The sequence below is a fragment of the Heterocephalus glaber genome, unplaced genomic scaffold, assembly GCF_053883595.1.
Source record: "Heterocephalus glaber isolate CG9 unplaced genomic scaffold, H.glaber_assembly_v1.0 deba00001442, whole genome shotgun sequence".
Classification (NCBI taxonomy): Eukaryota; Metazoa; Chordata; class Mammalia; order Rodentia; family Bathyergidae; genus Heterocephalus; species Heterocephalus glaber.
Window position 1 is genome coordinate 8,990,309 of NW_028258296.1, and position 22,289 is coordinate 9,012,597.

A 22,289-nucleotide genomic window follows, 5' to 3' on the forward strand; every position below is an offset into this window, starting at 1 on the left:
ATTTTAGAAGGAACACATTACAATGGCAAGAATATTTCAATTTATCAGAAGAAATTATGAGAAAAAAATAAACTTTATGAATAATCAGAATAGGTCAACTGTTAACGATACATCTGGGGAAAACTTTATTCAAAAATCAGACAGGAGAGTATGAAGGGAAGCATTTTAAATAAAGAAAACAATGAGTCTGAAAGTAGAAACAAGATTAATGGGATGGTCATCACTTCTTCAAATTTACTTTTCAGAGTATCAGAAAACTTTCATGAATTAGAAATAAGTAAACCGCAGAAATTCTCAGGGAGCAAACAGAATACACCATATAAAAGTAATCAGAGACTATTTCTGTAATTCCACATTACATAAAGAAGAAATCATCATGAAATTTATAATTTGGGGGGTTATACACAAAAAGTCTGGAGTAGGGTGAAATGTGAATAAATTGAAAAATATTCTTCAATTACATCCTATCAGATAAAAACAAATTTTTACCCAATTAGGCTATAAACTATATAGACTCTCCTACCAGTAAGCAGGAAAAGGCAACATGTCTAACGTTTGATTTTATTCAAACAGCAATTAATCATAAGACTGTGTAACATATTAATGGCATGCTTAATAAAGTTGGAGTAAAACCATCTTTTACCGGCTTGTCAATTTTTTGAATTTCCTGTCTAATTTAAGAATAGTGGTATTTAACTCTGGGCTACTGAGGCCTTTCCAATAAGATTCAAGTCTTCAGTTACACTAGAATTAGCATAAATATGATTAAACTGGGAACTTGGAATACTATCACAAGCAACTTCTGCTTCTTCTTTTTTTTTTTTTGCTTTTAAGTACTACAAAATACAAATAGCTCCAAGAACACTGTGGCATTCACAAATGAGCACAAGCTTTGGAGACACAGGGCTAAGATTAAATGTTGGTTGTGCACCTATTCCATGTTCTAAAGTTCAGAAAGATACTCAGCTTAAATGAAGCTTCTTCCCTGCTTATAAATTAGAAAAATTAGAGGCCACTGCAAAGATATACTAATTAATATATAATACTAACTACTCATCATGTTTAGTAGCTGTTTATTTCTTTCTTCCGTGTTATCCACAACTTGTAATCATTAGGACTGTAATCATTGTTGGATGAGGTTTTTTCCCTCAGGAAATCTATAATTTTAGGAACTTACTATTTTCCTAGTAAATTCAGATGTTGGTCATTTCGTTTATGATGTATACTTAGTACCATTTAAAATAATTTCACATTTTTTCTCAAATACATAATGTACCTTCATGACTTTTTATCACTATAGACACAAAAGTAGCTAAAATGAAGTTGCTGTTTAATAACTGAATAAGCAAGGAATTTATCAATTATTTTTATCTTTTTTGAGAAACAAATGTCAGTTAATAGTGAAATCACTGAACTTGCTACAGAAAGAACTATATTTGAATTCTGACAGAGGCACATCCTAACCTGTTCCAACCTAAGGTCAGCTACCATATCTTTACAAACAGTCTTGCCAAAAAACTTGGAGAATGCCTTATTGTATATTATTGCGAAACTATGTTAGATACAGTAGATACTTGCAGAGGATTAGATGAATCTGAATCATGATGATGATAACTACATCATTATAAACATAAAACATTCTGCTGCATATTCTGCAGATATGCAGAATCAGAGCAAACATTCATACATAACTTCTGAGCTTCTACTCAGCATACTGTCTGTGGCTACAATGGCAACGCAGAGAAAACTCTTGCCTATACATACTGCTTCTGAACAGTCCTGCCTTCACCGTAACACAGAAATGAACCGAGGAACCACAGGAGCCACCTAATTTGGGATGTTTATTTGCTACCCACGCAGAATGCAGTTTCCTACTGTATTTCTTTTTAATTTTAGCCCTCTTATCCACTATTCCAATGTGGTCCCCTTACCGCACCTTCCACTTTAAGCTGTCACAAATGCCAATTTTCATCTTCTGACATTTTCACTGCTAAGACATTATACTTCCTAATCTTTCTTGTTTATTTTCTTTATTTTGCTTTTCATTTCCCCCTCATGTCCTCGATTTTTCCTGTTACCACCCAGTGGCACCTCACTAGTATAGCAGTAAGTGAACCGAATCACCATCAGTTGGTCAAGCATAAGGTCTGTGATTCCAGTGCATTACCAGCACTGGCTGAAGACTCTTAATGTCCCTTGTGGTGTTTCCACATCCAGAGTTGGAGGCATCTCACTCGTTTATTGGGCCATACAACAAATCTAATTAGGCCAATTGAATATAATCATTAAAATACAAAATATATGTTCAATGGATATTGCACAGATGGTCACAAAACTGGTAGGGATTTAAGATAGGAAAATACTGTATATTTACATCAATAAGTGGCATGAATAAATTTCAGACTGAGATTAGAAGAAAAGCAGCTCAGAATCATTGCCTGACATAAATTTAGTGTTTACTATGCTTCCTATGCTATCGTTATATTACCTGCCATATCTCTCATAACCCACCAAGCTCCTCATGGGAAGCAAAGCATTGTTTCAAGGTTAGTCACATAGTAGGTAGAGAATCAGCAACCAAAACTCTGCTCACGCACATTCTAGATACCTCAAACTATGACCAATTTCAATCAAGCTAAAAAGTCACAGTTAAAAAATTATGAATAAGCAAAAGTAACTTCAAAACTGCTAACACTTTATAGCTATCATTTCATATTAATGATGTACAAAAATTAATCAATAATATATGGTTAACAAGTGTCCAGATACCTGTATGAATGTTCTTTTGGTTAATATGTTCTAATAAAAATTTTGATGTTGAAATCATTGGAGTCCAAAGTATTCAGCCATTACATTCTAAATAAACATAAATGGACCTGTAACTTGTTTGGAACTACACCAGAGTGAAAAACACAATTCTAGAATTTCAATTTGTATATCATTTCATCACATTAGAAGGATAATTCCCATTATTCAATTAACAGTATTAAAGGTAATACATTTCCTCTTACTGCAGTCCTCTTACTATAGTAAATTTTCTGGGCTTAATTTTATGTCATTCCAACGAATCTCAAGCTGTAATTCAATTGTATAGAAGTAACTCAGGACAAGATATTCTCTTCCTCAATTTCTCCCTCTCTTTCTACTTCCACTTCTTTACTCTATATTCAAGGTTTGATCATTAACAACGTGCCAAACACTATGTAAACCAGCAGAGTTGCCTTTTTGTATTTAACTTATCAATTACCCAAGATGTTGTCATGGCTTGTGTCTAGATGTCCCCTAAAAGCCTTATGTGGTCATAGGTGGGGCTATTCAGAGGTGGCCACATACAAGGTATTTAATGCGGGAATTGTGTGTGGTGCTTGGATTAAGGGTGCGGGATAACTAAATTAGTTCACTGATTGTTGTAGCATAGTTCTGGCTGTAGAAGGGCCACCCTAAGTGTACATGGCACCCCCAAAAGACAGCCTAGGGGATAGAAAGGGACAGGAAAAAAACAGGTCAGCTGCTGCTTCTATGCTACTTTTCTCCCCACTATAAACTGTTTTTCCTCTGTGATGCACCTCTGCCATGCCACCCTGAGACGGAGCCAATCATAAATTAAAACTTCTTCAAACTCAGAGCTAAATAATCCTTTCCTCCTTTAACTTTGAGTATTGGGTATTTTGTCTCAGCAACAAGAAAAGGTAACTAAGAATTATTTTGAAAAAAAGATTACATACAAATTAAATATATCTATGTTTTCCTGTAGGAAATATTTTGTCTATAAGATTAGCAAAACTTTTATGATCCCTTTATTCTAACATCTTTATACAATAGAAGGTGATGTTACTGGAGTGAATCTGTACCACTGTCTTCTAGTTACAGCTTTTATATTTACAATGTATCCTAAAATGACTGACTATATCTGAATTTAATGTAGTTTCTTGGGAGGAAAGTGGCTTATGAAGACAACAGAACACACATTTACCAAGACCATTTAAGTGATCAAGAACCTGTAAATACTCTGACAGCGGCTACAAATGAAGATTAAATAAAGAAAGAAAGAGAGGAAGAGAGGAAGAGAAAAAGAGAGAAAGAAAGAGAAAAAGAAAGATCCATTATGCAGCAAAAGAAAGAAAGAGAGAGAGAAAGAAAAGGAAGGAAGGATCTACTATGTAGCGAAATAGAGAGAGAGAGAGAGAGAAAGAAAGGAGGAAAGGAAGGAAGAAAGAAAGAAAGGGAGAGAGAAAAGGCAGGCAGGCAGGAAGGAAGGGGGGAGAGAGAGAGAGAGAGAAAGAAAGAAAGGAAGGAAGGAGGAAAGGAAGGAAGAAAGAAAGGGAGAGAGAGAGAAAAGGCAGGCAGGAAGGAAGGGGGGGAGAGGGAAAGAAAGAAAAGAAAGAAAGAAAGAAAGAAAGAAAGAAAGAAAGAAAGAAAGAAAGAAAGAGAAAGAAAGAAAGAAAGGAAGGAAGGAAGAAGGATAGATCTACTATGTAGCATGAGCATGGGCATGGGCCCTGGGTCCAAATGATTTTGTGAAATTCAATAAAGAAGAGTTTGGTTCTGGACTGAAAGGGTTATAAACATCTTCCTTAAAATCGGCAAATTACTAGCTATTTGGAAATTACAATGAATTGGCCTCTACTCAAAAAAGCAACATTGAATACAGGCAACACTGCCAAAAGCCTCCTTTCCTCCAGTCCACTTTTCTTAGGGAAAGGATTAAGAGATCAATACCCATGCCAGCCGGATGCTAAAGAGCTTCAGAGGTCCTCTGTCAGGGTTCAGAACTCGATACGGCACAGAAAGCACAATGCTAATTTGATGACCTCCTCAACATTATAAATCATAGCCTTTTGACCACATCAAAATTCTATCAGCTAGTATCAATAACCTGTGGTTTATAAAGTTCTGTTGACCTACATCTGTGCAGTAGTCGGAATGATACAAAATTCTATTCTGGTTTGCATAGCTACTTTTCACAATTAAGAGCTATTCATCTGTAGCAATAGGCAATGCTTTCTACCTCTGTTATCTTTATTGATTTCAATAATTGAAGTCTTAGGAGAAAGAAACAGAAGTTTCCACAGTTTGAGGTAAAACCAAAAAAATTATTAGAGGTTCACAATAGACATTTTACAAATGTGAACTATTCCAGTTTTATGCTGATTACAGTTAGAGCAAAAGTCCTCATATAACTTTAAATCTTGGCTCTCTATAAAATCGTTAACACCTTTAAAAACTTGCAACTAGACCATTGCACTTCAAAGATTTTTCCGCTGAAATCCACAGTAAGAAATATATTTCAGGGCTGGGGATGCAGCTCAGCCATAGAGCACTTGCCTAGCATGTGCAAGGCTCTGGTTCAAGCCCTAGTACCAAGTACTGAAAAAAAATACATATATTTATATAATTGACAGCATATACACAAATGCACACAAACACATAAACACTATTTCCCTTTATTATAAAAGGCCTTATAATATTTTAACATAGTCCATTTTATTTTAAAATATATTTAGTACCCCATATATTTTATTCAAGACCCTCCCGTAGATTGTTTCTTACAGTTTAAAGGCACTGGATGTTTTCATTGTGTATGCCTTAATCAAGTAAGGCTTTTGCAAGAATTATTAACACAGAGATTGTGGGATATAGATTCATTAAAAAAATTAACACCTATAAGCATGAAGATCAAAGTAGGATTAAAGATACTGCAGTTACTAAAATGTGAAACAACAAATTAAAGAACAATTATATTTATTCCTTCACTAATATTCCAAAATCACTAGGTGATGCTTTGTATATGTCAGGTACTGCTAAAGCCCAGTGGATAGATGAACAAGAGCCACGGCACTTACGAATCCAGCAGATTTTTCAATTAAAATGCAGCACTGAAGAACAGAATGTACAACAGGGGAAAACATAAAAAAAATTTACTTTCTTTAAAATCTTGTAAATCATAATAATGTCACATCATGGAGTAACTGAAATCCAATTCAGTAACGATTATGCCTACATAGAAAAATCCTAGTCTTACTCTCAGAAAGTATGTAGAGATCTTGTCTGACTAGTTAATATGAAATATATTAAATATCTTAAAAATAGGATTTGACTCAATTGCTGATTTCCTTTAGCAAAGAAAAAAGATGGGTAATATGGTACTCTGAGGAAAAGAATGGATCAATAGTTTGATCTTTTTGTATACAAGTAAAGTGTCAAAAATGATCTTAGTGGATTAGTAAAGCTTGGAGAGAGACAGGAGGGCATAGACTAAGAAGCTTAGTTTTGTTCTCAATTTAGAAATCCTCTTGAGAATATCCCTGAAAGAAGCCCATTTCATCAACGATGATGTGAAATTAACACTTTCCATCAAAGTCCTGGGGAAATGTTCTAAAAGTAGGATGGTGACTGCTTGTTTACACTGGAGCCAGATACTAACAGAAGCGTTTCAGAAAATGCTTTGTTGAAGTGAGGGGGGAAGTCACCAGTCACTAAATTTTCTAAAACTTAATTAAGGGGAGGAGTAAGTTTCACGCACAGTATTACTCACTTTTGAAGCTCGCGTAGCTTTGTGAAGGTCTTCTATGTATAAGTCATGTGAAGTCCATAATGTTTTAATGTATTCCACTTCAAAACAAGATGTGATACAAAAATGGTATGATTTATAATTCAAAAGATTTCATTGCTTTTAGAACCTAATTCCTACAAGAGTCAAATACTTGAACCATGAACGTTGTTATGGTCATATGCTTCAGAAGAATCTAGAAGCTTTGATTAGCTCCTCAGGTATTAGGCCACATAAAAGAAAATCCTTTAATTCCTATTGATTTCCACAGGCAACCCTGTAGGGATCATCTTAGCATTCTGATCCCATATCTAGAAGTAGGGTTTAGTCCTAGTGCTCTTTGCACCCTTTAAAAAAACAAAACAAAACAAAGATGCAAATCTTATCTATACATTTTCATCAACTACTTTACTTTCCACTCATAAAAATTAAATAATTTGCCCCTAAATTTGTTTATCCAATTGTACATGAACTCAGTTTTTATACATTCCATTTATTATTCTCACCATAAGGCGACTACAAAAAAAGAAACAATGTATTCATCTCCTTTATTATATGCCTCACCTGTTGGCATGTCTGAGCGTGTCTCCTGAAGTAATTATTACGTCCAGGGCTAGTAAGCAAAATTTTAGTACCATGGCAAAACAGTCATTCAATCAGACATAATTAAAACCACCAAAACTATTACTTTTCTCTGTTTCTCAATCAGGGCTCTGCGAGTAACACTTAAAGCATTCTGGATATTTAAAACAGAGGTGGTTTGATGTAATGAATTTAGTATGAAAGGCATGGAATCCTGAAAATCCCACAGGCTGGTGAGACAGCCCAAGGTTTTGTACCAGGAGGAAATCACTACTGCTCCTAGGCCGGAGGAATGAAGGAATAAAGCAGGAAAAGCCAAGGAGCTAGTGTTCAGGTTGAATCTGACACAGAGAAGTTCCAGTGGGAGATGAAAATACTACTAGATACTGCCTCAAACAAGAGAGGAAAAGAGGACAGATGTCCTGGGTTTTCACTTTGTCTTGATCTCCTTTCTCCCAAAACTATCTTCCACTCACCAGTAACTGCCTGAAGACAGCTGACATGGAAGACTGGACGGATTGGTAGTTCTATCTCATCTCTGAAAACACAGAAGAGCAAGGTGTCCTGGTCACCTAGGACACCATCCACCACCATAAGCCAGGATGCGACCTGGTCTAAATTATTTAGATCTCAAGTATTACCCACAATTTATTCCACGGGGTAATCTGATCATAAAATCAATCTGTTTAAAGTAAGTAGTTCATTAACATGTTTGGGTGCAAGGATTTACACAAACAAATGGACTTTTTTTTTTTTGGTACTGGGGATCAAACTCAGGACCTTGCGCTTGCAAGGCAGTCCGTGGAACCACTGACCTAAATCTCCAGCCCACAAATGGACTTCTGAATTATTCAGAATTAAAAAAGACTGGGCAAAAATAAATGTGTCTAGAAAATTGAAAACTAATATGCTGTCCTTTAATTAATAGTGGTTTCATATTAATAAACCAAATAATTTCAGAAATTTCAGAACAGTTCTAAAAAATCAGGGAAGGTAACACTGTAGTGTTTTATTCCATATTCCAGAGCATATTTTTCCAGATGGACTACGATAATCTATTATCTCTCCCTTTTTGGAAGAAGGAAACAATCTCAGAATTTTACACATATATATTCAATGACATTATTTAATAAACACTGAGTTCTTTAAATAATGTTGAATATTCTAACTTGAAGATGCTTGTAGATCTGAAGAGTTTTTTTGGAATACAAAATGCAACTGTATGTAGGAATAATTCAACAGATAATGTGAGAGCTTCCAGTGATATTCTCAAAGTACAGCATAATTGATTTTTACTGCTATTGGTAATTCTTCATTCTTACATAAATCTTTTTATTCATTAAAAACAGTAACATGCATTTCAAACCAATACTACTAAGTGTAGTCTAATCAAAGCGCAAACATATTCAACAAAGACTCTGAGAAGGAGTAAGTGCTTGTCATGCCCATTTATAAAACTACTTGGAAAAATTCTGAGGCTTCCAATGGAATGGAAGACTCTCCCATATAAATATGTGGTAAGCAAAAGTCCTCCCTCTTGCTACAAATGTCATAGGAAGTTACCACATCACTTCCATTCAAATCCAGTGCATTTAAATTGCAGAGGTGTGTTCAATTTTGCCAAAGTAAAAGAAGGTATCACATTAAAGAATAGAATCTCTTATCTCCTATGATTAAAGCATGACAACCAGTTAATAGGATATTTTCAATTCATATCATGAAGGTGGTAAAACCGCATGAAATTCACACGGAAGTGCTGAATGAGAAACAGATTGAAAAAATTAGCTTAAAAATGATGTGTGTAAAAAATACGCACGCACAGGGAGGATGTAAATGAGCATGCTCAAAGAGAAGAGTTGTTTCCAAAGAATGTGGAATATTTTTGATCTGTTCATACCCCGTGTTTGTTAATCAGGTAAGAATAAAACAACTGATGGACATTAAAGCAATCACAAAATTATATTTGAAAAAGTCATCTGGGATGTATGCAGTTACATAACAATGCTTGGCTTGATTCTCCTGGGGCACAAACCCTGGGTGTTAAGGTGGCCAATGGTTGCAGCATCTCTTTCCCTGTAGTCTGTCACCCCGACACTGTTACCCAGACCTTGAGACCAGCGAAAAGTTTATTTTTCCAGACACAAATCAACACAGTTTTTCAGGAATAAAATACTATACATATTAGGTAGTAGCAATCAACTATAAGGCAAACAGTTTGTGTTTATAGAAAATTACACTGTGCTTTTAGATGTTCATTATTTACTTAAATTGAAATTTTAGTTAAGAGAAGTATTAAAAGTTACTATACTGAGTAGCTGCATCATTAGTTTATCAAGAAGGTCCAAATATTTCAAGTTTATCTTTCAGAGATACAGCAGTGAATAGTATTATTAACTAACCTTAAAAACCAAAGCTGCAAAGAATAATGATGTTAAAATTATCAAATGGGATTTCTTTATAAATAAACTAAACAAATACTCTTTACAAAATGATACAGTTAGTAGGTAACAGAATGATTTTGTCTTTCAGATACAGCTCCAACTCAGGAAAACTTTTGTTGTGTCTTATTTTCAATTCTCCCCTAAAAACAGATATTCTGGCACTAAGTAGATGGCAATGTGTCATTTGACCTTTAAACTTCAGTTTCATTAACAGAACCACAAGCCACAGAGTCACTGACAGGCATGTTTGCACTGTTAGGCCTTTAGCACTCAAAGTTATTTGATAACTGTTGTGCCCTTTCTGGTTTCTCTTAGGCATTTTGAGGAATATGTTACAACAAAAAACAAAATATATTGTGTAAAGCTTGATAAATGATATTTAATTTGGCTAAGTGTTCTCTGAAGCACCCAGTTCATGTTTGTGTATTGACGGGAAGGCAGGGGGGAGTTCATAATGTATATCTGTTTTGTTTTCTATTAAATTAGAAAATAACATCAACTATGATTTTAACTACAGAAGTAAAAAAAATAAGTACATGACTTTACTCTTGATGAAAATTTTGTCACTTGATTCTTTCACCTTCTGTGAATCTGTAAGCCCTAACTGCCTTCATCTATGAACAAAGCACATACAGACCCAGGAGACGTCAAGAAAAATAACTGATACTACATTTTTTAATGGAGGGAGAATTTCTTGTAAAAAAAATGTTAACTTATATTTAAAGCTATGGGCAATGTAAAAAGTTCAACAGTTGGATACTCCCCAAAGAATTATAAAAGTAATGTCAGAAAATTCTTTGGGGTAAAAAGTAATGAAGATAAAATTTGTTTCATATATGACAAAAATTATTTTTTATTAAAAATCTAAAACAATAAAACCCAATTGGTTAGAAGCATCATTGAGAAGAGACAGATATTCTTTTCTCTTTTAGAAGTTTTAAAAGTTACCTAAATTAAGATATTACAAAATTCCAGATATGGCAAATGAATGCAGGAGGAGCAATACCTAGAAAGTAAACAAGGTTCACACTAAACCAAAAACACTGTGACTGCCTTGCCTCCACAGATTAGCAAAGTATTAGTGTTGCAAGCAATGACTGAATTAAATGTATGCCTCCAGGAAACGGGAGTTAGGGGCAGCTATTTTAATTGACCATACAGTTTATTACATTGTTCCCTGGGTGACAAAATGCCAAGAGATATCAAGAAAAGATCAGCAATCCACCAAACCCATGACACTGAAATGGTACTGCTCACTACACATAAGCAACACGCCAGTACAAACACTGTATAGCAGCTCCCTGACAAGGAAGGTGCATTTTGTCATTAACACTGTTACGCAAACTTCTAAAAGAAACTTAATATCAGGAGTAAACATAGGTTTAATTTACATCTGCTAAGTGACAAAGTGCTCATCGCTACTACCAACAATGAAAAGTTATTTTAATATGTTATCACAAAAAAAAATTTGTTATTTTTGTATCACAGTTGTATTTGTAACAAAGAAAACATCATTTAAAACATACAGTATTGGTGTGTATTTGAAGTTATAATAGCATTTAATGTAAATAAGGGCTCATAAGCATGTTTCCAAATGTACAAGTCATATATACCACACCCACATGACTGAATTTAAAACGCTGCATGATTCAAGCACAAATATATCCCACTCTCTTTCACCTTAGGCATACCACATACACTCACTCCGTGCAGTCTACACTTATAAGTCAACTACCACCCAGTGGAGAGAAAGCAGATCTTCCCGGAAGATCTGAGGTGTATGGTAGGCGGGGGCATCAAAGCAGAAGTGGGGGCCACAGGAAATGAAGGTGTAGGGCTGTTAGTCTTGTTTAGACCTGAGCAGTGCTGATCATCAATCTGTATTTTCACAGGAGAGCAAATGTTTCTAGAAGCTCACTGTGCAGTGCTTAGGGGCACAGCCAGGCTGGGAGGTTCATTAAAGACCAAACACTTCAGTGTTCAAGCTTGAAAAAGAGGGGGAAAGGGAGGATGGGAGTAAAACTGAAAACAGGAAGGAAAAAGGTTTGCAGGGGCCTGGGAGTGGGGATGAGCAGCATGGGAGACAGTGTGAGAGTGAGGAGAGACACAGTGTGTACACATGTGAGTGACAGTGACAGCGTGTGGAGCCAGAGACTGTGCCTTTTAAGCAGTGAGAGAATCTGAAAATCTGAACGGGGAAGCGGCTGTTGGAATATGAAGACCCAGTGTGTGTGAGGCCCAGAAGACCCGGAGCGTTTCTCACTTGACAAAACAGTCCTGAGGGGCCCTGGAACTGCATGTGGGTGTGACACGGAGGGGGAAGAGCTGGGCACAGGGACTGGGGAAGTCAGAGAGGGAAGATGAGGCACAGAATAAGGACATTTATGGGGAGGGGGCTCAGGGGGAGGAAGGGGTGAAAAGAAGAGCAAAGGGAGTCAAATGAGTGGATGTGGAGTTAGAGTGGTGGTGATTAACTAGGGGAGGAGATCGGAAAAAGAAACAGTAAAAACAGGAAAGACGGGATGCAACGGAGGAAAGAGAGCAAAGCACGGAGAAAATGAAAAACGAGAGAAAGAAGGGAGAGCGAAGGGAGAAAGCGAAAGCAGCGAAAGGAAAGAAAGAACAGTGAGGAAATTGAGCAGGAGGCGTCCGAGCGAGAGGGAAAATAAACGGAGCAGTTTGCAAAAGTCGCTCCTGCTCAGGGGAAAACAGAAAGGCGCCCGTAAACTTGTCGGACTCGGCCAGAGGCGCCCCGGCGGTGAGGCAGGGCCGGGTCTGCCAGGGCTCGGGCCTCGGTCTCCCCACTGCCCGGCTGCCCCGGCCCGGCCCGGCCCGGCCCAGACCGCTCCCACCTGCCCGGCTCCGGAGCACCTGGGCGCCTGGAGCCCGGGCCGAGGATCCTGAGCACCGCGGGGCTGCGAGGAAGCCCTCGGAGAGGGCGGCCAGGGCGGGCGGGCGGACGGACGGACGGACGGACGGACAGACGGCCGGGCCGGAGCCAAGCAGGACCGGCAAGCGCGCGTCCCCCTACCTGAGCACCGCCGTGTCTCCTTTCCGGACCAGCATGTTGTCCACGGACGCCCAGGGGAAGTCCACGCTCTGTCCGGCCGGGAGGCACGAGGGCAGCAGGCAGCACAGGCTGAGCAGCACCGCCGCCAGCCACTGGTTCGAGCCCCAGGCGCCCTGCAGCAGGACCATCGCGTCCATCCCGCGCGGCTCTCGCTCGGCGCTCTCCGCTCGCCCCCGCCCCGCAGCCCCGCGTCTTCCCGAGCCGGCTGCGCGCCGCTGGGGTTTTTTGTTTTTTTTTTTTTTGGAGTGGGTGGGTTTCTTTTCTTGCTTTCCTCCGCGCTCCTACTTGTTGGGTGTTGTTCCTCTTATTTCTTCCTCCTCCTCCTCCTCTCCGCCCGCCCCTCGGGCTCCGCGCCGCTACACCTCCTCTCGGCTGCTCCGCCGTGTCCGGAGCGGAGCGGAGCGTGCGTGCCGGCGCCCGGCGGCTCGCGCACCCCCTAGCGAGGAGGCGGGGAGGCAGGGAGGCGCGGGGCGGCGGCGGGAGGGAGGGAGTGGCGCGGGGCGGCGGCGGCTGCGATCGCGGTGGCTCGGGCTGCGGGAGCCGCGGGAGCAGCGGCGGCCCTGGCCCCCGGGCTCGCGCGCGTTGCCAGGCGGCCGTTTCCCTGGCAACCCCACCCGGGGATGCGGGATGGAGCCGGGCGGGGAAAACGGGGAGCAAAAGAGGGAGAGAGAGAAAAGAGGAAACCGAAGCGCGGAGAGACGACGTCTCCCCGCACGCAGCCCGGCCCCGCTGGGGCCACCCGCGGGCACCTCGGGGTCTGCGCCCCGCCCCCCGCGCCCCAAGTTTAGTCTTCGAGTTGTAGCCGGCACCAGGCGCGGCCGGACTGTGCTGACGCTCGCTTTCCCCGAGCGCCGAGCGGTCCCGCCGCACTCGGCCCACTCGGGGGAGGAGGCGTGCGGGGTGCCGGCCGGAGCGGGCTGGGTTTTATTGGGTTTTTATTTCTTCTGTGCGGGGACACGGAGAGGGGCCAGGCCTGGCGGGAGCGCCGCGGCCGTGCGCGTCGGGTCGGCCCGCGTGGGTCGAGGCTCGGCCGGGGGCCCGGGCGCGCGGACCCCGAAGTGCGACCCGCGCGTGACCGCAGTAGGGGCGCAGCGCGGGAGCGCGCCGAGGGGGAAGGTGGGGAGCGCGCCAGACGCAGGCGCGCTGTGATCAGGGGCGGGACTGCGGGCTGCGGAGTCCGGGACCGAAATCCAGGGTTTTAACTGTGGCGCCCGCGCGCGGCCGGCCCCTTAGGTGAGAGGCGCTTTCACCCGTGGGGGCCGATCGGGCGGGGCGCGGGGCGCTCCCTTGCGACCCTGCGGACCTTGTAGGAATCAGCCCGACCCCGCGTGGGAGTCCGAGGCTCAGCGGTCCGTCACATTCACGGCGGAGTTTGGGCAGCAGGGCGGGAGTGGAAGAGAGAAACGAGTGGAGCCAAATAAACCGGCCCTTCTCATCCAGGCCGTCCTCCCCCTCCCGCTTCCGCGGGGTTTGCAGGAGACCAAGCCTCGACCCGGTCTTCCTTCCCTGGAGGTGAAGCCGCGGAACCGTTCGCGCCCGACCGCGCTCGGGAGCAGCGAGCTGGGCGAGGCCGGCGGGGTTGCGCTGCGCGGTGATCCTTAGGGCCGAGCTTGGAGACGGGGACGGACTCGACAGGCTGGGACCGCCCGCGCCAACCGAGCCCAGAGCTCGCCCGGCCCGCGGACCCCGAGACTCCGCCGCGGACCGAGCTGCCCGCGCCGGAGCGCAGTTCTCCGAGCCGCCTGGAAATGCAAAGTGCACCAGCATTCAGCCTCGTTTTGAAACATCAATAAAATGTTAGTCATTTGCGGATGAATGAAAACATTTTCTTTACCGTCTGGCGTGCTAGGGAAATAATTGTCAAATGACAGACTCGCGCTAACGCTGGTGCCAAATACCTAGGTAACGCTGTCATCTCTCTCCTTAGCTCCATATTCCGTTCTCCTGCGGCTCGCTGCTGGATAAAGATTAAAATTATCTGGGGCAAACGAGGGATTAGAAGAACGGACAGGTCACGTACATGGGCAGAACTAGGTAGTATTATGTAGTATTTTCTCTAGAGATAAACTCGATCCCAGGGAAGACAAGCTTGTAAAGTGCAGCTTCCTGCAATGTGACTGGGTTTAGTACTGCTTGACGCAGGGTTAAAGGTACCAGAGTTTTCTAGGACAGCCTATCAAAGGCATCCTTTCCTAACTGCGGCTTCCCAGAGAGGGCATCTCTCCAGGGTCCCGGGTGGGCAGAGGGGAGGAAGGAGGAGGGGCTTCCATGACCAAGGTTGGAGCCGGGCGGCAGTTTCAATGTGAGCAACAACCCTTTGGGCTCGCAAAGGAAGGGAAGCTGGAGCGGCTTCTATTTAAAGGCAGAGTTTCTTTTCCTTACTTCTATTTGTCAGCTGCTATTCTCTGATCAGAAGGCACTTAACGCTCCCAGAACTCATCCCCAGCAAGCACTGAGTAAATCTGTTTTATAGATGCATGGACTATTGGACAGATTATTTAGAGGTTGCTCACTGCTAGGATTTAAAATGAGTGCCAGAATGTTGGGTGGGCAGCCCATTTTACACTGTGTTCTACTGCTGTCCTCTGCCTGGGGAGGAAAATGGTTTCAAAAGCTTTCATGGCATTCTTTCCCTTTGACCTTTCAACAACAACAACAACAACAATAATAATAATAATAATAATAATTGGTTTCCAATATTTGCTTTTGAGGTCCTAGAGTTCTTCCAAGCAGGGTCATAAATCCTGGAATTCTTGGCTGCTTTTGAGGGAAAGCCAGATCGAAAACTACAAAATGAAAGAAGGAGAAACCCTTCCTGTATCAAGAACAGACAACAACACTGCTTCAAACTTTTTAGGTGGTGAAGATTGTTTTGGGTGTAATGGGGATACATCCTTGATCAGAATTTTTAGATGCTGACATTGGGATTAATTCTTGTATAATTACATTTATTTTGTTTTTTAAAGAATTACAACAACCCACTATGGAACTAGTTTGGAAGAAGAGTAGAGACTGATTAAGATGGTTGATTATTCCATTATCAAAATTCCTTTCTTTCATGCCTTCTAAACTGTATTTTGAATCACTCAAATGTTTTGAAAAGGGTAATATTATAAAACTTCTTTATTTAATAAGCCCTTTTTAAAAAAATTCAGTGGTGTACATGATATTATTATGGAAAAAATAGAATATGCATTCACCTTTGATTTAGATCAGAAGGAAAGCTACTTTCATCTTTCTTGTTATTATCACTGCCTGGACATGAAAAATTTTAGGCAAAGCAGTTCGGGGAACCTAATAGAAAGAGACAATGAAAGCACTTTGTAATTCCTGAAGGAGTCTGTGAAGGCCCTATCCACAGAATGTATGAATCACAGCACAAACCTGTCTGTAACTGATTCTCTATTTGAATTGAACTGTTAGCTTAGAGCACCTTCTCAACTAAAATTGACCTGTATTGATGGTTTTCAAATCAGTGTGAGGTGTACAGAGCCTAGGAAATCAGTTGCAGGATTTCTCAACCTAGACTTTTTCTGACACGGATGGCCAAGTAATCACAGTGCAGACTGCCTTGCACCTTGGGTAATATTTAGCAGCGTCCACAGCTCTCCAGGCTAGATGCCAGCATTAATAGTAGATGGCAGCAGTTGTAAACATCAAAATTTCTCTAGACACTGCTCAATGTCATGTGGAATGGTGGTAATGAATCACCGCAATTTAAGAAACCTTCCACTGTAGGGTATATTTCTAAAAATACTCCTTTTCAAATAAAACAATGAGGCAGATTTGTGGTTTAAACAAAAATATCTATTTGCAATGTGGAGTTACAAAATCCACGCCTCCTCTGTTCAATGTCTTTACCCAATGTAAGATCCAGTAGGTCAAATTAGCACTGATGCAATGAATTTAATGAGGGACCATAACAAAAATATCTTCCTGTGATTTTTATCTATAGGCTGTAAAAGTATAGCTCCAACACCATTATTGTGACCATGTCTTCTATATTTTAGGAATGCATACTTTTGTTTTGCATAGTTTAGTTACTCCAACTATTGTAGAAGAAAGAAGTAAGAAGTGTGTTTGTAGGCTTTGAGAAGGGTACGGTTGCATAGTCTGCTCTCAAAGCTCTTCAAGCCACTCTCATTGAATGACCCTGAAAACTTCATCTAAGTACTTTAAAAAGAAAGAAAAAAATCTTACAGTACATTGAGGGTAGAAATCAGTTCTAAAGCAGTAAGAGTTTTATTCTTTTTTTCTTAAAATAAGTTTAGCTTTATTATAGCTTTTGTTATATTTTTTGTGCATTCAAAAACATCACTCATTTTTAAGTTTCTTTCATTTCCCAAGGCTTTTGGATTATTAAGTGCATCTATTAAAAACTAAACATTGAACTTGTTGTTTTCTAATGGACTATGAAGAATGTAAAATCTCATTTTTCCAAAGAAATATTTATTTTGGTTTTTTATGTTGTTTTATTTCCTAAAATGTTCTGATTCTTAGTGCAGGCATTTTTGTTTTGTTTATTTTCACACTCCACTATGTGTTAATTCTGTCCTTTTATCTTTTTTCTATAATTTGTATATTCATGTGTGTTTAGGGAAAAAACAGGGCATCATTGTGTAAACTTATGGAGCCATATTGAAAAGAATTACTAATTTTTAATTTGAAGAAAAAACTCTTTATCACCAATATAGTTTTCATAAAATAAGAGTGTGAAAACATGTCTTTGAATAAAGGTTCTAAGCAGGAAAGACCTATAGCCATTCCATTCCATGACCATTTCCGGCAAGAATTGGGATTTTTACGGCTATTCTTTTAACCTGTGACAGTCGTAAAAAAAAGTCATAGGAAATTAAACAATTGGTTTTTCTTAAGATTAGAGGAAACCAACCAAGTCTGAAGTGATCTTAAAGACCAATATCAAATACCTTTCCAGATTCATAATACCCACCCATGTTCGTGACATTTTCAAATTTTTATTCTAAAATATAGCCCTCTTATAAAAACATACTTCCAGAACAGTGCATAAAATATAAAGGTGCAGCTTAGAGAATTAATTTTAGGAATTTAATATCGATTTAGTTTCATCCAGATTAAGGAAGAAAAACTACAAGCACACATTTCTTAGTCACAACCTTAATTTTTTCCCTTTGAAATTAATCACTATAATTATTTCATGGTCATCATTTCCTCATTTCTTTACATTTTTATCACTTGGTTTTGTGTGTCTTTGAAACAATAGCTTGGTTTCACATGTATTTATACAAAACGACTTCATATCAATATAATGCGTAATTATACAGTGTTTGTTTTTCTATCTGTCTTCTTGTGCTGAACATTATATGTTAGGATTCCTCCACACAATTGTGCAGCTGTTGTTTCTTCATTTTTGTATCTATGTAGCATTTCATAGTGTGACTTTACAGTTACATATTTATTCATTATATTGTTGGCACACAATCATGTTCTGTATTGTTTATTATACACAGTGATGCTATAAATGCTCCTGAATTTCAACATTAAAAACTTCCATCAGCTTGGTATACATACATATTATATATAATTATATATACATATATAAAACGTGTATATTTGATAATGTATTTGCACATTATATTCATAACTTTGCATCGCTTAATGATGGGTATATTTTGATTTTGATCTTATACAAACATCATAGACTATATTTACACCAAACTGATAGAGTCTACTATATACCTAGGCCATATTGTACAGTCCTTTGTATCTAGGCTGCAGCCCTAAATATAAAATTACTATACCAAAAACTATAGGCAATTTTAACATAATGATACATATTTTTATATCTAAGCATTGAAACAAAGAAATGGCATAGTAAAACAATCTGAGAGATAAAATCTAGTACAACTCTACAGTACATGAACCAAATGCAGTGGAGCTGCCAAGACCGGAAGTTGCTCTGTGTGAGTCTGGCTTACTTGTCAAGTGAATGTGAAATACTGAGGACTTTATAAAAACTATGCACCTAGGTTTTCCTAAATTTATAATTTTTCTTTCTTCCATAGTGAATTAATCTTAGCTTACTGTAAGATTTTTTACTTCATAAATTTTTAATTTTTAAATTTTTGACTCTGATGATATCTAGCCTTAAACACATTGTACAGCTCTACAAAATTATTTTTTTTTGTATCCTTATTGTATGAGCTTTTTCCTGTCTCAAAAACTGATTTATTTTTCACTCTTACAAGTTTCATTAAAAACTGAGGCATGAGCACACCCATTACTCTGGCTTACCTAGGAACAAACTCATAAATCTCACCAGTGTCTACTCCCATGTCCTGTCCCACACGGAAGCTCTCAGGGACAGTCACATGGATGACACCAGAATCCACCAGGATGATGATGTCTTTTTCTGGAAAACCCTCTGAAGGACCTGCCTGAGGCTCTCCCCGAGGAGCTGTCTTTCTTCTTATAATTATGTCCATGGTGGATTGCTTGGCTTGCTTCTTTCTTTCTTTCTTTCTTTCTTTCTTTCTTTCTTTCTTTCTTTCTTTCTTTCTTTCTTTCTTTCTTTCTTTCTTTTTCTTTCTTTCTTTCTTCCTTTCTTTCTTTCTCTTTCTTTTTCCTTGTATTTACTCAGAAGCAGGTAATGCACATTCCTCTATATTAATGAAAACCTGTTGGCGTGGGTCCATATTAGCAGTTTGTACAAGGATTGTAGAAGTCTGCAGAAACTTCTCCTAAACCCTGCACTGAAAATTTTGCAGATTCTTCTTTTTCTTCTCTTGCAATTTCCTTTTCTCTTGTCTCTTCTCCAGCTATGCACTGATGTTCTGCTCCAACTCCTCCTGAGCCAGTTCCTCAGGAACCACTTCCACAATCTCCTAGAGGCATTTTTCATCTATAAAGGTGTTTTCCATCTCCACCCCAGCCATCTCCATTTTAGCAAACTTCTCATCTTAGGTAAATTCTTTAAAATCAGACAAATCTCTTGTGTTTTCTTCCATATGCTATTCATACATGCCTTGATGATATCAACTTAAGCCCAAGTAAAGTTATTGATACTGCCAGATAGGTCACAATACTTCTGGATTTGCTTCAGTTTCTTCTGATTCCATACCTCAGTCATAGCACCAGACTGGGCAAAGTTCCCTCTAAAGTAGTAGGCTTTAAGAGCTTCTAGACCTCCTAATTCCTTGATACACTGGCTGGATCCAACATGTCATCGTCTAAGCCATAAATACTACTTTGATATTGGGATAAAGATCACCAATTAGCTGATGATCTGTAGGAGCAATATCAGTAGGAAGCAAAATCTTTTTCTTGCTGTAGTTTTTTTGAAACAGGGTCTCCCTATGTAGTTCAGGCTGGGCTTGAACTCACTATGTAGCCCAGACTGGCCTTGAACTCCTACATCTTGGAGGAGAAGCTGGGTCTTCCATGACTCATGTTTGCTGCTGTAGTAGTATACTTTAGTAGCAGTGTGTAAGTACTCATGTTTAAAACCCTGGGCTGTCACTGTTTCAGATCATAAAGGGTTTCCATTTGTAGCCTGCAACATTGTCCCCAGCCAGCACTATTATCGTGTCCTCAATGCCCTTCAAACCCGACATTCACTGGGCCTCCTTATAAATGAAAATACCTTCATCCATTCATTTCCAGGATAAGGAAGTTTCATCCATATTGAAGATTTATTCTGGCAAGTAATTTTCCTCAACAACTCCCTTACCTTTTCAAGTTTCCAAAAATGTTCCAGGTGCCATCATATCAGCAATTTCAGACTCTTCGCTTAATTTCACATTATGTGATGAATAACAATTCTTGCATCATTTAAACCTCCCAGAGCTAGCATTGAATTCTGCAATGTAGTCAGGTCCTGCCTCTGATTTCAACATCAAAAACAAAATTTTGCATTGGCTGTGATCATTATGGTGCTGAGAGCTATATTCTTATGTCTCTCGTGTTCAGTCCAGCTCATTAGAAGCTTCTCCGTGCCTGATACAGGTTCTTCCCAAATTTTAGTTAGTCTCGTTGCTTTCTGTGAATCATATTCCCTAACAGCTTCCACCACTTCATTCTTATTTTTCAAGATGGTAGTCAAGGTTAAACGGGACAGGTCTGAGTAGCAGGCAGGAACCATCACTGGTTTTCTGCCTTCACTGCCTTAATCACTTTTAATTCTATTTCTGGGTCAATAGCTCAATGAGGCCTCTTACCAGCAACAATTGCAGTGGATATTTTATTCATAGAAGCCAAGATGAACAAAACAACCAGAGATTAAATTGAATACAAGAGAAGTAATGTGATCAAGAGACAATAAATGCAAGAAGTATGAGGCTGATGTTGACATCACATGGCACACTATTTTACAAAAAGCATCTTGTCTAAGTAGAGTACACTTTACCAATAAGAAGTATACTAGAATAAGTACATGAACTGGTAATGGACTCATATCATTATCGGGTAGTATGTACTTTATATTATTGTGTGTTATACTTCTAACTGGTGGCACAGTAGATTAGTTGACACCAGCATCACCACAAACACAAGTCAGGCCTTGTGGTAGTGTTAAAATGGCCATGGCATCACTAGGTAGTAGGAACTCTTCCGCTTCTTTATATCTTATGGGACCACCAAGGTATGTGTAGGTTATCATTGACCAAAACATCGTTATGCAGTGCATGATTGTGGAGGGTGATTTTAAGAAGGTTTACCATATGGTTGTAGAAGCTAGCCAGTGTAATATCAAAAGAGTAGGCTGATAGGCTAGAGACACAGATAAAAGTTGCTATTGAGGCTGGAGTCTGAGATCACTTTCCTAACAGAATTCTCTCTTCCTGTTAAGGTCTTCAGCTCATTGAATAAGCCCTACCCGCAATATGAGGGTAATCTGCTCTACTCAGTGTCTACAGACTTAACATTTTAAACTCTTCGAAAAGAATAACCTTTACTGCAGTATCCAGAGTGGTAACTGACCCAAGACCTGAATACCAAGGTCTAAGCTAACTCATAGAATAATCATCACATTGGTTTACTCATGTGCCACTCATATGCTTATGGGTAGTCCTTCCTCCTTTGAGCTTAAATTTTAAAAATTAGTAATATCAACCCTTCTCTGTCTTTTTACTGTATTTATTTGTCAGTTCAATCTTTTTTAAGCTGAAATAACTTTTAGGTCAGCATTTGGCTATAAATTCTGTTGGTACAAAGAATCAAACACCTAATATTTTATTATTTTAGGCCATTTTCCTTTTAAATCAAGAACATAAAAAGAAAAAAATGCTTGTAGTTTGTTAATATATGATGGGTATCTTTTAAACACAGGCCTTTAAATATCTGCCCTTTGAAACTGCATCAAATCTAAAGTTAGACCAGGTATTGTGGTATACTCTTATAATCCCAGCACTCTGGGGAGCTGAGGCAGGAGGATTGCAGGTTTAAGCACAGGAAGATTTCATACTTGAACCCAGCTTGGGAAACTTAGCAAGATCCTGTCTCAAAATAATAAGACTGAAAGAAAAAAAAAAAAGAGGCTGCAGATGTAGCTCATTTCAAAGGCGTTAAGTTCAATGCCCAGTAATGAAGCAAAATAAAAGACTACTAAAACAAACAACAACAAAAAATAAACATATAATGAGAACCAACCCTAGTTTGACTAGGGACAGAC

General features: G+C 39.6%; 2 protein-coding genes across 5 annotated transcripts in view; one reads left to right on the forward strand and one right to left on the reverse strand.

Annotated features, from left to right (window-relative positions):
* The window catches only part of Negr1 (neuronal growth regulator 1), an 813,948-nt gene extending 800,752 nt beyond the window's left edge, over positions 1-13,196 (reverse strand). For 3 of the 4 annotated variants that reach the window (XM_087212675.1, XM_004841443.4, XM_013070962.3), the window contains exon 1: positions 12,605-13,080. In XM_087212675.1, coding sequence (XP_087068801.1) covers positions 12,605-12,780 — 176 coding nt within the window. In that variant the 5' untranslated portion in view covers positions 12,781-13,080. Of the gene's footprint in view, positions 1-12,604 lie in introns of all 4 variants that reach the window. The other variant, XM_004841441.4, reaches the window with a different exon arrangement.
* LOC101714691 (uncharacterized) lies at positions 13,163-14,455 on the forward strand. Its single transcript, XM_087212676.1, has 2 exons — positions 13,163-13,876; positions 14,120-14,455. The coding sequence occupies exon 1, from the start codon at positions 13,271-13,273 to the stop codon at positions 13,790-13,792; it is 522 nt and encodes a 173-aa protein (XP_087068802.1). The 5' UTR covers positions 13,163-13,270; the 3' UTR covers positions 13,793-13,876; positions 14,120-14,455.
* Positions 14,456-22,289: the final 7,834 nt, after the last annotated feature.

Excerpts from the sequence above, each read along its gene's own strand:
- LOC101714691 (XM_087212676.1), top strand. The coding sequence starts at position 13,271 with ATGGAGCCGGGCGGGGAAAACGGGGAGCAAAAGAGGGAGAGAGAGAAA.